Here is a 13,644-nt window from a genome sequence, read left to right as displayed (position 1 = left end):
CTGGGTTCGATCCCTGGATTGGGGAGCTCCCCTGGAGGAAGGCATGGCAACCCACTTGAGTATTCTTGCATGGAGAATCCCCACGGACAGAGGAGCCTGGCGGGCTACAGTCCATGGGTTGCAGAGTCAGACATGGCTGAGCAACTAAGCACAGCACAGCACAAGTCTAAGTTTTCTGTATTTTATCTTCCATGTAGATTCTTCTATACGTTTTACAGAGACATTTAATGTGAAACCACAAGATTTGCACATATGCCTTGCCAGATGCCTTGTAACACGTAATAGATTTTTACAAGTTTTGCAAAGAGAAGATTGTGTTATCCGAAAATATCAAGAAAATGCACAGTAAGTAATACTTTGATAGTTAGAAAATGAAAATTCCTTTCTTTTTGAACAAATGTCATCAGTATCCCTTCGGTGGCTGTAATTCATGAATACCTCAAAATCTCTTGGCAACTACCTTTTATCTTTCCATTTTAAAGCCTGATCACTTCTGAATAAAGTACTTCAGGCATGCTGTAAATGAAAGTTTAGAGAAAAGGACGGTATCATTTTTGTTCAAAAATTCAGTTTCTTCAGATGTTTTTTCTTTTAAACGTGGAAATAAAATTTTAAGCTGTAATTATAGTGCTCATTCTAATTTGTATCCTCTTTTCTCTTGATATTTTATTCTGTAAATTTTTCCATATTGCTTTAATGTATTACTTTTAATGTCTACTTAGCATCTGTTGAGAAGGTATACTGGTTTCTTTAGCCATTTTATATTGTCTTATATTTATTTATGTTCATTTATTCAGCACTTTTTTTTAATTTGTACCTCTGTGTGCCAGATATTGGTTATACACTGGTTCTACAGCATTAAACAAAGAGGCAAGGTTCTTACTCCCAAGACATAGATTATGTCAGATTTTTAATAATTGTAAACAACTGTAGTAAGATAGCTTTTTAAATGCTGTCTTATCTATTATGAAAGCTAAAAAATCCTTTTAAATCTCCTTAAAACTGCAATGTTGCCTCCCTTAGGTAACATTTAAATTTATCCCCTAAGAATGTGATAAGAGAACAGTCTTACCTCCAGCATTTTTACCTGAAGCCAGAGTTTATGAACCAAGAAGTTCTGGTTTATCTCAATAGTCCTGCCTATATGTTAAATCACTCTTGTAATTCTTAAAGGGAGTCTAGAGCCCCTTTAAGACTAGTTACTAGTATATTTGGAAGAGTAGCCCTTAGAGGCCTTGAGTAAAGATATGAAATGGGGGGAAATATCAAAGTGGGCTATACTGTTGTAGTAGAATTATAGCTGTCATTTTGTATGTTTTGTTGCAGATTGTCAGTTAAACAGGTACGAAATTTGAGATCAGAATGTATGGGACTGCAAAACCAAATAAACAAGTAAGTGACTTCTAGAACTGAAAGTTGCCTGAAGTATTTATTAGTTTAACCTCCTGCATGTTATAGGTTAAAAAAAAAAATGAGATTAGTTAAAATAACATTTCAATACCTAGTTGATAATAAGACAAAAACAGATTCCTAGTCCAGTTCTTCTAATAAATTATGGTAGCTTTGAGGTTGAGTTTTATTTTTGCTTTCAATAGGAATGGTGGTTAGTGGCTGGGTTTGCAGATTAATTAGCTCTTTGGATGGTAAGTTACCATTATTTTTTTAATTGACTAATGAGATTATTTAATTTTTAACTAGAATGGAACCCTGTGATGACCAAAGTAATATACAAGAGAAAATTCAAAAGGTGAGACAACTTTTGAAGGGAGAAATTTAATCTTGCTTTTGTGATATGCAGTGTTTACTTACTTAACTGAACTCATGTATGTGTCTTTTTGTAACAGTGTTATACTTTTTTTTAACTCATAAGTTGTATGGACATAAAAGTATCAGGTGCCTTTCAGACACTTGAATATAATGGAAAAAATTAGCTTATAATCAATCAGACTAAACGTATACAACACAGTTTTAAATTTGGTTAATTTAAAATCTTCACTCTAACAAGGAAGGTTCAGTTTGATTGTAACTTAATCAGTAATATTTATCTAAGCAAAAAATACTTGATTTGAAGGAGGATAGTGGTAAGTTTGGAAGAAAAATGAGAAGTCACATTGAGACTGGCATGAGGAATCTGGTAGATATAGATGATCTGAGGCTTTCAGAGGTTGGCTTTAACAAATGTGCGGTAGGAGTGTTTTCTTAGGTCTTTGTATTTGGATGAAATCTCTCCCAAGCTCTTTGTTCTTATTCTGTGGTCACCAAGCTGCTTTGGAGTATTGATTTGACTTTTTAGGCAGTTTTTCATTGGAAGAGGTGAGTGCCCTCCTCGGGGATCATGAATCTGGTCCCATCACTTCATGGCAAATAGAAGGGGGAAAAGTGGAAGCAGTATCAGATTTTATTTTCTTGGGCTTCAAAATCATTGCAGATGGTGACTGCAGCCATGAAATTAAGACACTTGCTCCTTGGAAGAAAAGCTATGATAAACCTAGACAGTATATTAAAAAGCAGAGACATTACTTTGCCAACACAGGTTTGGATAGTCAAAGCTGTGGTTTTTCCAGTAGTCATGTATGGATGTGAGAATTGGAGGATAAAGAAGGCTGAGCGCTGAAGAATTAATGCTTTTGAACTGTGATGTTGGAGAAGACTCTTGAGAGTCCCTTGGACTACAAGGAGATCAAGTTAGTCAATCCTAAGGGAAATCAACTCTGAATATTCACTGGAAGGACTGAAGCTGAAGCTCCAGTAATTTGACCCCATAGTGCAAAGAGCTGACTCACTGGAAAAGACTCTGATGCTGGGAAAGATTGATGGCAAAGGAGACTGGGGTGGCATCTCTGACTCAATGGATATGAATCCGAGGAAACTCCAGGTGATAGTGAAGGACAGGGAAGCCTGGCGTGCTGCAGTCCATGGAATTGCAGAGTCAGACACAACTTAGTGACTAAACAACAATAGGAAATAATTATTCATTAATTCAGTGACTATTTATTGATCACTTGCTAGACATTCTTCTAGATATTATGGGCTAGAGCATTGAAGAAAACAGGCAGAGTCACTTCCTTTATGGAGCTTCTAGTTCAGTGAATATGAATATTCCTGTTGTTGAATGTAGTATCTTTGATTGTAAGCTTAATAGGTTTGGTTGGTATGAAATCCATTAAGAGTTTTCATAGCAAAAAAATTTATATATTTATTTGTCTTAGTTGTGGAATGTAAAATCTTTAGTTGTGGCTTTGATATCTAGCTCCCTGACCAGGGATTGAACCTGGGGTCCTGTATTGGGAGTGCAGAGTCTTAAATTCACAGCTGTCTCTCTTGAGTTTAGGTAATATTTAGTTTCCCTGAGTCAACTTTGAGCCATTGACAAGATAAAATTTCTAGACTTGAAAAATCTGAGACCCGGATCCTGGATCTTTGTACATTCACCAAGAAAATGCCATCCTGTGAGATCTCTAGTTGGCCAGTCAATGAGACTTCCTTTGTGGAACAGCTTTTCTTTGTGCTGTGAGAAGACACAGACACTAACACAAATATAATTATTATATTTTCCCTCCTCCTCTCTACTTTTGTAAATTCTTTTGAGGCATAATAACATACATGCAAAAACGTGCAAAAATCGTTGTATGTAGCTTGACAAAATTTTGCAAAGCGAAACACATCCATGTAACCAGCATTTAACTTAAGGAACAGAATGTTATCATCATCCCAGGATCATTGAACCCTCTTTCATTCACGGCTGTTTCCTTCCAAGAATAAACGGCTGTCCTCACTTCTTACACTAAAGATTAGTTTTGCCTCTTTGACCCATAAATGGGCGTGTATAAAATACATTCTTTTGTATTCAGCTTCTTTCACTTAATGCTGTTTTATCCATGCTGTTGTATGTGTTCATTCTCTTTGCTGTCTAATTTTCTATTTTATGAGTATAGCAAAATATACTCTTTTTACTCAAGGTAATTCTTTGAATTTATTACAGTTTTTGACTATTACAAATGAGTGCTATGAACATTCTTATAATTAATTTAATAAACACAGGTTAATACATAGTTTTGGACATTTTAACTCTTTGAAACTTGAATGACTCTTAAAAGTTGATATATAGTGTTTTCTTTTTTCTCCTGAAAATCTTCGACTCTTCTTGAAAAATCTTTAGATTGATGGCATATCAGAATACAGGAAATGCTAATTGCATCTTGATAATGTAAGGTTTCTTAGGTATGTTTTCCAAATCATAATGGTCTAGATTCTCCTTAGAAATTCTTTAAAGTGATGTTGAAAGTAGTATCAGTGCTTTTGGACTGTTAAAATAGTTAATTTTTTTATCAGAAGCCATTCCAGGAATATTTCATTTGTTCCTGGGAAAAAACATATATTTGTGTTTTACATTTCTTTAATGTATGTATAGACTGATTGTATGTAGACTTTAATATTTGTTTGTCTCTGTTTTCAAAGGTTCGGTCTTTGTGGACTTCAGTGAATGAAACACTTAGGTTTTTGGAAAAAGAGAGAGAAATTGTTAGTTCAGTTCTTAGTCTTGATAACAATTATACTTTAGATGGAACTAACATTGCTATCAATATTCCAAGCCTCTTACTTGATAAAATTGAGAAACAAGTGTGTCAGGTAAGCATTTGATAATTAAGGAAGCTTTTGAGAAAACTCCTTTCACTTAATTATTTTATGTATTGTATATTATTTTTCTTACAGTCTTTTTCTACTGTCTTCAGAATTTACTTTTGTGCGTGTATCTGGTGAATCTTTCATAACGAGGGGTACTGTTAAGGGTGTGTATATTTATATCTATCAACTTTTATTAATTGTCCATACCTTTTATGGTACTTGGAGAAGGAGATGGCAACCCACTCCAGTATTCTTGCCTGGAGAATCCCATGGATGGAGGAGCCTGGTGGGCTACAGTCCACGGGGTCGCAATGAGTCGGATACGACTGAGCGACTTCACTTTCACTTTATGGTACTACATTGTACAGTGTAGAGAGTAGGAGGTACTTAATAGGAAGATGATATGGTACATAATTCTTTATAAATTCTCAAAGAGGGCAATAATGATCTCTGATAGCTAAATTTCTTTTTATTTATTTATTTTTTTGAAAAATTTCTATTTTTTTTATTCACTAGTTTGTTAAATTTTTTTTTCATTTATTTTTATTAGTTGGAGGTTAATTATTTTACAATATTGTAGTGGTTTTTGTCATACATTAACATGAATCAGCCATGGATTTACATGTATTCCCCATCCCTATCCCCCCTCCCACCTCCCTCTCTACCCAATCCCTCTGGGTCTTCCCAGTGCACCAGGCCCGAGCACTTGTCTCATGCACCCAACCTGGGCTGGTGATCTGTTTCACCATAGATAATATACATGTTTCGATGCTATTATCTCGAAACATCCCACCCTCACCTTCTCCCACAGAGTCCAAAAGTCTGTTCTGTACATCTGTGTCTCTTTTTCTGTTTTGCATATAGGATTATCATTACCATCTTTCTAAATTCCATATATATGTGTTAGTATACTGTAATGGTCTTTATCTTTCTGGCTACTTCACTCTGTATAATGGGCTCCAGTTTCATCCATCTCATTAGAACTGATTCAAATGAATTCTTTAAAAATTTCTTTTTAAAAACTCTCCATTTTCTTATTTTCCTTTGATCTTGATTCTGTTATTTTAAAGTCTTTTTTTTTAGCTTTTGTTACCTTAGTGTCGGTGCCCTCCTGTGGTGTTTCAGACTACTGTTTCCATTTTTCCAGTGGTTTCTTTTTCTCTCACTTTTAAGTGAGTGTGTTCCCTGTTATTCCTTTAATGATCTCATTTCTTCCTCATGTTATAAATTCATCTGTAAATTCTTACCCAGTTCCATGGTCTCATCAGCCTCCTATACAATAATATTACCAAATTGTTATTTCCAGTCCCTCCCCTTCAATGCAAACTGTATCAAATTTTTCCACTTGCTTATGGGACATTTACATCTGAATCACTACTTTTTTTTTTCTTAGTAAATTAAAATTTATTAAGCATTGACTTTATTGTCTTGTAGCGGATATAAGGGCTTCCCAGGTGACTCAGTGGTAAGGAACCCTCCAGCCAATGCAGAAGACTTGGGTTCGATCCCTGGATTGGAAAGATCCCCTGGAAAAGGAAATGGCAACCCACTCCAATATTCTTGCCTGGGAAATCCCCTTGACAGAGGAGCCTGGCAGGCTACAGTCCATGGGGTTGCAAAGAGTTGGACATAACTTAGCGATTAAACAACACAACAAGGGGATGTAAAGATAAAATATTGTGACCCTGAAGAACTTTAACGGGTAACATGTCAGGCACTTCAAATTCAGAGTACATAAAAAATTAGGATCTGTAAACACAGATTCCTATAGGGGCTAGGCAGGTAATATATAAATTAAGTACAAAATTATGTGTAACAATAGGGATAAAGTTAAATTTATATAAGTTTATATATATTTATATATAAATTTATATATTATAAATATATAATTATAATATATATTATATTATAATTATATAATATATATGAATATATTATATTAATATATTATATAATATATAACTATTATATATATTACAAATATATAAAAATTATATATTTATATATAATTGTATATAATTTTATATAAATTTATATAAGTTGTTGTATAGTTGCTAAGTCATGTCTGGCTCTTTTGCAACCCCATGGACTGTAGCCCACCAGGCTACTCTGTCCATGGGGTTCTCCAGGCAATTATACCAGAGTGGGTTGCCATTTCCTTCTCCAGGGGATCTTCCCGACCCAGGGATCAAACCCATATCTCTTGCATTGGCAAGCGGATTCTTAACCACTGAGCCACTAGGGAAGCACCAGGAAATGATGAAGTCTTTTTTAGAAATATTGGTAACTAATTCAAATGATTTTAAAACTTTGGAACTGTGCAAGCCAAATAAAAATGTCTAAGTTTGGAATCAGTCTTTAGGGGCCCTTCAATTTTGCAACTTCTGTTAAAACATGAATTTATTATCTTTATCTAAGCTTTATCTTTCTCCTCAATCTTTATTTTACTTTCCATTTCTTTGCATTTCTTTTATTCTAGTTTTCAACTTTTTTTGCATGATATAAAAAACTGTGTTAATTCTTCCACAGTAGTTTTCTTTGGATCAGAAGTATTTACATAATTTCATTTTTGTATAGCTTTTTTTTTCACTCTTGTAGCTTTTTTATATATTAGTGAAAGACATAAATATGTTCTTATAGCATTTTATTATTTTAAGAATCTATAATTCACCACTTTTTTTCCTTTCTGAATCCTTAGTTGCACATAGGAAATATTTATGAGGCTGGAAAATTGAACATCTTAACAGTTTTTTGGTTATTAAATGAAGTCTTGAAAGTAATGAAATGTGAATGTTGTCAGACTGACCAAGCAAGACTGACAGTAGACCTACACTTCCTTGAAAAAGAGACCAGATTTCAGAGAGAAAGACTGTCAGATCTGAAGCATATGAGGTACACTAAAAAGACCTGTTATTTCATTTGGGGAAGAGTAGGGTGGTTTTGATAATTTCTCAGCACAACTCTAGTTAACACCTCTGTAGTTTTGGCAAACAAATGTGAAAATTTTACTGGTACTCAAAAACCATATCATCAACTCCTAGAGAGACACATGAAGTAGAAAGGAAAATTAATGTAGTTTTCTTTTATCTGGTGTATAATACTTGCACTGAATGATAATTCTTAATGAAATAATTTAAGCTTTTCTCTAGCTTTGTTTTGTGGTGGTGGTGTGGTATTTAGTCACTAAGTTGTGTCTGACTCTTTTGCCATCCCATGGACTGTAGCCCGCCAGGCTCCTCTGTCCTTGGGATTTCCCAGACAAGATTAGTGGAGCAGGTTGCCATTTTTTACTCCCCGGGATCATCCCGACCCAGGGATCGATCGAACCTGCGTCTCTTGCGCCTCTTGCATTATTAGGTGGATTCTTTATCACTGTGTCACCTGGAATGCCCCACTGTATTCTTTTTTATTTTTGTTCATTTTTTTCGATTTTTAAAATTGGCTCTTAAATTTTTTAAATTGATGTTTTTAAAGAAGAGTTTAAGGTTCACAGCAAAACTGAGGAGAAGTTACAGAGGTTTCCCAGATACACCACAAATTCTTATTTCAGTACTTTTTCTTAGTCCTTCTTTTTATATATTTATGTTTTGAATGAAGTTATTTTTTATTCCGTCATAGGTATAAAATAACAGAAGATCTCAAAACTATAAGACATTCTATTGTTGAAAAACAAGAAGAATGGCATAAAAAGTGGAAAGAGTTTCTCGGCCTATCTCCTTTCAGTATAATTAAGAGTTCTACTCCAGTAAGTAATATTGACTTGCCTTTTGGAGAATAGTTTAATCTCTTGTAATCTCTTGATTTATCATGTAACAAGTGACTTAGAAATGCAGTATGTGTGTATGCTTTGCATCTGAGCCTAAATTTCAAATATTTTGGTTTCTCTGATTTTTCTAAATACATATTAGAATGTTCATCAAGGTGTTGTTATGATATGGTTAATATTTTTAGATTCAATGGATTGTGTTAAAAAGAAAATGAGACATTTCTCTTTATGTTAGGTTCTGTTACATTTGAGGCATAGTTGAGGACAAAGTAGTCTTCTTATTCCTAATATTGTATTCTTTAGTTTAAAACAGTTATAGTATAATTTGTATGTTTGGTAATTCTATCTTTATTATGGAAAAAAAATCATCCTTTCATAGGTTAATTTAGTATTGTTATTGTGGTACTGAGTAAAGTGTGTATATTTCAAAATAACAAATTCTTTGTTTTGAGGCTGTGGATCTTTTACCGCCTATGTCTCCACTTTCGTTTGACCCTGCCTCAGAAGAAGCATATGCGAGGAGCATTCTTTTACAGTATCCTGCTTCACTTCCAGGTTGGTTTTTTACTTTTTTTCTCTTTTAAACTTGCCTCTCATTAATGTTTCTCACTATAATAATAGTTCTTACATATTCTTTCATGTTTTTTTCCCAGTTATATTTTGTGATGAAATGCATATAGCATTTCGGTCATTGCAAAGTGTCCAACTCGGTGGCATTTAGTAAATTTGCAAAAGTGTGCAACCATTACCACTAATTAATTCTGAGGATTTTTATTACCTCAAAAGAAAACTTGGTACCTATTGTGCAATCACTCCTCATTTTCCCCTCTCCCAGGCCCTGATAATGACTAAATACTTCCAGTCTCGGTGAATTTGCCTATTCTGGATATTTCATGTAAAGAACATCATATAATAGGAGGCTTATTGTGTCTCCTTTTTTTACTTGCACAGTTTTTTACTTTGCACAATGTTTTCAAGGTTCATCCAAGTTGTAGCATTTATCTATACTTCATTACTATGTGTGAATACATTCTTTTGTATGATTTAATTGTATTTTGTTTATCCATTTGTCTTTTGATGGACATTTGTATTGTTTCCACCATTTGGCTACTATGAGTAATGCTGCTATTAATAGTCGTTTATAAGTTTTTGTGTAGAAGCCCACAGTTTTTTAACATGAAAGAATAGTTCAGTAATTACTTGAATACCTAACCATTGCCTGTTTCTGCAGTTGAGATTTTTGCTTTAAATATGTATTTTTCTTTGCTAAACCATTTGAAATGTTAACACTTGACTCTTAAGTGTTTTAGCATGCACTCCCATGAAAATAAGGACTTTTTCCTGTTTAATTACCATTAATTTTATACTTCAAATTAATAATAGTTCTATAATATCTCATCCAGTTTCCTCAAATATCATGCCATTGTCACACCTCAAAGTTAATTTCTCTGCAATATCTAATAGCCATTTCATACTTAGTCTCCCCAGTTGTCTGCTGCTTGTGTACAAGAAATTGTTACTGGGTTCAGTAAATGTAAGATAGATAGGTAGAGGAATAAGTGTATAAAAAAACGTTGAAATATGTAGCCAGTGAGGAGTAGGTCACAGGGGAGTTCAGGCAGCTATTCGATCATGGCAGCAATCAGCACAGGACTTAGGAAGAAAAGGATAACCACAACTAGCATAGGTGATTTGTTTGAGAGTCAGGTGTATGTGAGGAGGACACTAATTGGGAAACATCATAGACCGGAGAGCATGGGTCAAGGATAGGAGCCAGCAGAAGTGTAGACAGAAAAGACTTCATAGTTTGATGAATAAAGACTTTCAGATTCAGAGCATTATTCATGACGACAGAATTACTTTGATAGTTCTTGACATATTTGGTTGGCATTATGTTCTCACTTCAGCTTGGAAAGGGCCTTTTTACTCTCGGCATACTTAGTTTGAGTGAAAGTTGTACAGTCGTGTCCAACTTTTTGCGACCTCATGAACTACAGCATGCCAGGCTTCTCTATCCATCACCAACTCCCAGAGCCTGCTCAAACTCATGTCCATTGAGTTGATGATGCTATCCAACCATCTCATCCTCCCTCGTCTCCTTTTCCTCCTGCCTTCAATCTTTCCCAGCATCAGGGTCTTTTCCAGTGAGTCAGGTCTTTGCATCAGGTGGCCAAAGGATTGGAGCTTCAGCTTCAGCATCAGTCCTTCCAATGAATATTCAGGACTGATTTCCTTTAGGATTGATGGTTTAATCTCCTTACAGTCCAAGGGACGCTCAAGAGTCCTCTCCAGCACCACAGTTCAAAATAATCAATTCTTCGGCACTCAGCTTTCTTTATGGTCCAGCTATCACATCCATACTTGACTACTGGAAAAACCATAGCTTTGACTAGACAGACCTTTGTTGGCAAAGTAATGTCTCTGCTTTTTTTTTTTTTTTTTATGTCTCTGCTTTTTAATATGCTGTCTAGGAGGGTCATAGCTTTTCTTACAAGGAGCAAGTGTCTTTTAATTTCATGGCTGTAGTTAACCATCTGCAGAGATTTTGGAACCCAAGAAAATAAAGTCAGCCACTGTTTCCGTTGTTTCCCTACCTATTTGCCATGCAGTGATGGGACTGGATGCCATGATCTTTGTTTTTTGAATGTTCAGTTTTCAGACAGCTTTTTCACTCTCCTCTTTCACTTTCATCAAGAGGCTCTTTAGTTCTTCTTTGCTTTCTGCCATAAGAGTAGTGTCATCTGCCTATCTGAGGTTATTGATATTTCTCCTGGCAATCTTGATTCCAGCTTGTGTTTTCATCCACACTGACATTTTGCATGATGTACTCTGCATATAAATTAAATAAGCAGGGTGACAATATACAGCCTTAATGTACTTCTTTCCCAGTTTTGAACCAGTCTGTTGTTTCATGTCCTGTTCTAGCTGTAGCTTCTTGACCTGCATACACATTTCTCAAGAGGCAGGTCAGGTGGTCTGGTATTCCCATCTCTTTAAGAATTTTCCACAGTTTGTTGTGATCCACATAGTCAAAGGATTTGGTGTAGTCAATAAAGCAGAAATAGATGTTTTTCTGGAACTCTCTTGCTTTTTCTGTGACCCAGCAGTTTTTGGCAATTTGATTTCAGGTTCCTCTGCCTTTTCTAAGTCCAGCTTGAACACCTGGAAGTTCACATACTGTTGAGGCCTGGCTTGGAAAATTTTGAGTCTTACTTTGCTAGTGTGTGAGATGAGTGCAATTGTGCAGTAGTTTGAGCATTCTTTGGCATTGCCTTTCTTTGGGATTGGAATGAAAACTGAGCTTTTCCAGTCCTGTGGCCACTGCTGAGTTTACCAACTTTGCTGTCATATTGAATGCAGCACTTTAAAAAGCATCATCTTTTAGGATTTGAAATAGCTCAACTAGAATTCCACCACCTCCACTAGCTTTGTTCGTAGTGTTGATTCCTAAGGCCCACTTGACTTCGTATTCCAGGATGTCTGGCTCTAGGTGAATGATCACACCATCGTGGTTATCTGGGTCATGAAGATCTTTTTTGTATAGTTCTTCTGTGTATTCTTGGCGCCTCTTAATATCTTCTGCTTCTGTTAGGACCATACCATTTCTGTCCTTTATTGAGCCCATCTTTGCATGAAATGTTCCCTTGCTATCTCTAATTTTTTTGAAGAGATCTCTAGTCTTTGCCATTCTGTTGTTTTTCCTCTATTTCGTTGCATTGATCGCTGAGGAAGACTTTCTTATCTCCTTGCTATTCTTTGGAACTCTGCATTCAGATGGGTATATCTTTACTTTTCTCCTTTGCCTTTGGCTTCTCTTCTTTTCTCAGCTATTTGTAAGGCTTCCCCAGACAACCATTTTGCCTTTTTGTGTTTCTTTTTCTTGGAAATGGTCTTGATCACTGCCTCCTGTACAATGTCACGAACCTCCATCCTTAGTTCTTCAGATACTCTATCAGATCTAATCCCTTGATCCATTTGTCATTTCCACTGTATAATCGTAAGGGATTTGATTTAGGTCATACCTGAATGGTCTAGTGGTTTTCCCTTTGTTCAATTTCAGTCTGAATTTGGCAATAAGGAGTTCATGATATGAGCCACAGTCAGCTCCCAGTCTTGTTTTTGCTGACTGTATAGAGTTTCTCCATCTTCGGCTGCAAAGAATAGAATGAATCTGATTTCAGTATTGAGCATCTGGTGATGTCCATGTGTAGAGTTGTCTCTTGTGTTGTTGGAAGAGGGTGTTTGCTGTGACCAGTGCATTCTCTTGGCAAAACTCTGTTAGCCTTTGCCTTGCTTCATGTTGTACTTTAAGGCCAAATTTGCCTGTTAGACCAGGTATCTCTTGACTTACTAATTTGCATTCCAGTCCCTGTAATGAAAAGGACATCTGTTTTGGTTGTTAGCTCTAGAAGGTCTTGTAGGTCTTCATAGAACTGTTTAATTTCAGCTTCTTCAGCATTACTGGTTGGGGCATAGACTTGGATTAATGTGACATTTAAGGTTTGCCTTGGAAATGAACAGAGATCATTCTGTGGTTTTTGAGAGTGCACCCAAGGACTGCATTTTGGACTCTTTTATTGACTATGATGGCTACTCCATTTCTTCTAAGGGATTCTTGCCCACAGTAGTAGATACAATGGTCATCTAAATTAAATTCGCCCATTCCAGTCCATTTTAGTTCTCTGATTTCTAAAATGATGTTTACTCTTGCCATCTTCTGTTTGACCACTTCCAATTTACCTCGATTCATGGACCTAACATTCCAGGTTCCTATGCAATATTGTTTTTTACAGCATTGGACTTTTCTCCCATCACCAGTCACATCCACAACTGGGTGTTGTTTTTGCTTTGTCTCTGTCTCTTCATTCTTTCTGGTGTTATTCTCCACACTTCTGTGGGCGTTTACTGACCTGCAGAGTTCATCCTTCAGTGTTGTATCTTTTTGCCTTTTCATACTGTTCATGGGGTTCTCAAGGCAAGAATACTGAAGTGATTTGCATTCCCTTCTCCAGTGGTGTGGCCCCACACGGCATGGCTCATAGTTTCATTGAGTTAGACGAAATTTCCATTACTTTTTAGAAATCACATGTAAGTGATAGTATATAGTATTTGTCTTTCTCTGACTAATTTTACTAAACCTAATATTCTTTAGGTCCATCCATGTTGTGGAAATGGCAATGTTTTACTCTTTTATGGCTGAGAAATATTCATATAAATATCCATTATGTCTGTGTGTGTGCTGTGTTGCTTCA

At 35.7% G+C, this 13,644-nt stretch overlaps 1 protein-coding gene across 1 annotated transcript in view; it reads left to right on the top strand.

Annotated features, from left to right (window-relative positions):
- The window catches only part of HAUS6 (HAUS augmin like complex subunit 6), a 39,080-nt gene that overhangs the window by 10,430 nt on the left and 15,006 nt on the right, over positions 1 to 13,644 (top strand). The window contains exons 5-11 of the mRNA XM_043486939.1: positions 198 to 345; positions 1,327 to 1,392; positions 1,699 to 1,747; positions 4,459 to 4,629; positions 7,325 to 7,518; positions 8,245 to 8,371; positions 8,845 to 8,947. Of these exons, the coding sequence (XP_043342874.1) occupies positions 198 to 345; positions 1,327 to 1,392; positions 1,699 to 1,747; positions 4,459 to 4,629; positions 7,325 to 7,518; positions 8,245 to 8,371; positions 8,845 to 8,947 (858 nt within the window). The remainder of the gene's footprint in view (positions 1 to 197; positions 346 to 1,326; positions 1,393 to 1,698; positions 1,748 to 4,458; positions 4,630 to 7,324; positions 7,519 to 8,244; positions 8,372 to 8,844; positions 8,948 to 13,644) is intronic.

The sequence above is a fragment of the Cervus canadensis genome, chromosome 14 (assembly GCF_019320065.1).
Source record: "Cervus canadensis isolate Bull #8, Minnesota chromosome 14, ASM1932006v1, whole genome shotgun sequence".
NCBI lineage: Eukaryota > Metazoa > Chordata > Mammalia > Artiodactyla > Cervidae > Cervus > Cervus canadensis.
This window is presented reverse-complemented; position numbering and strand designations above follow the sequence as displayed.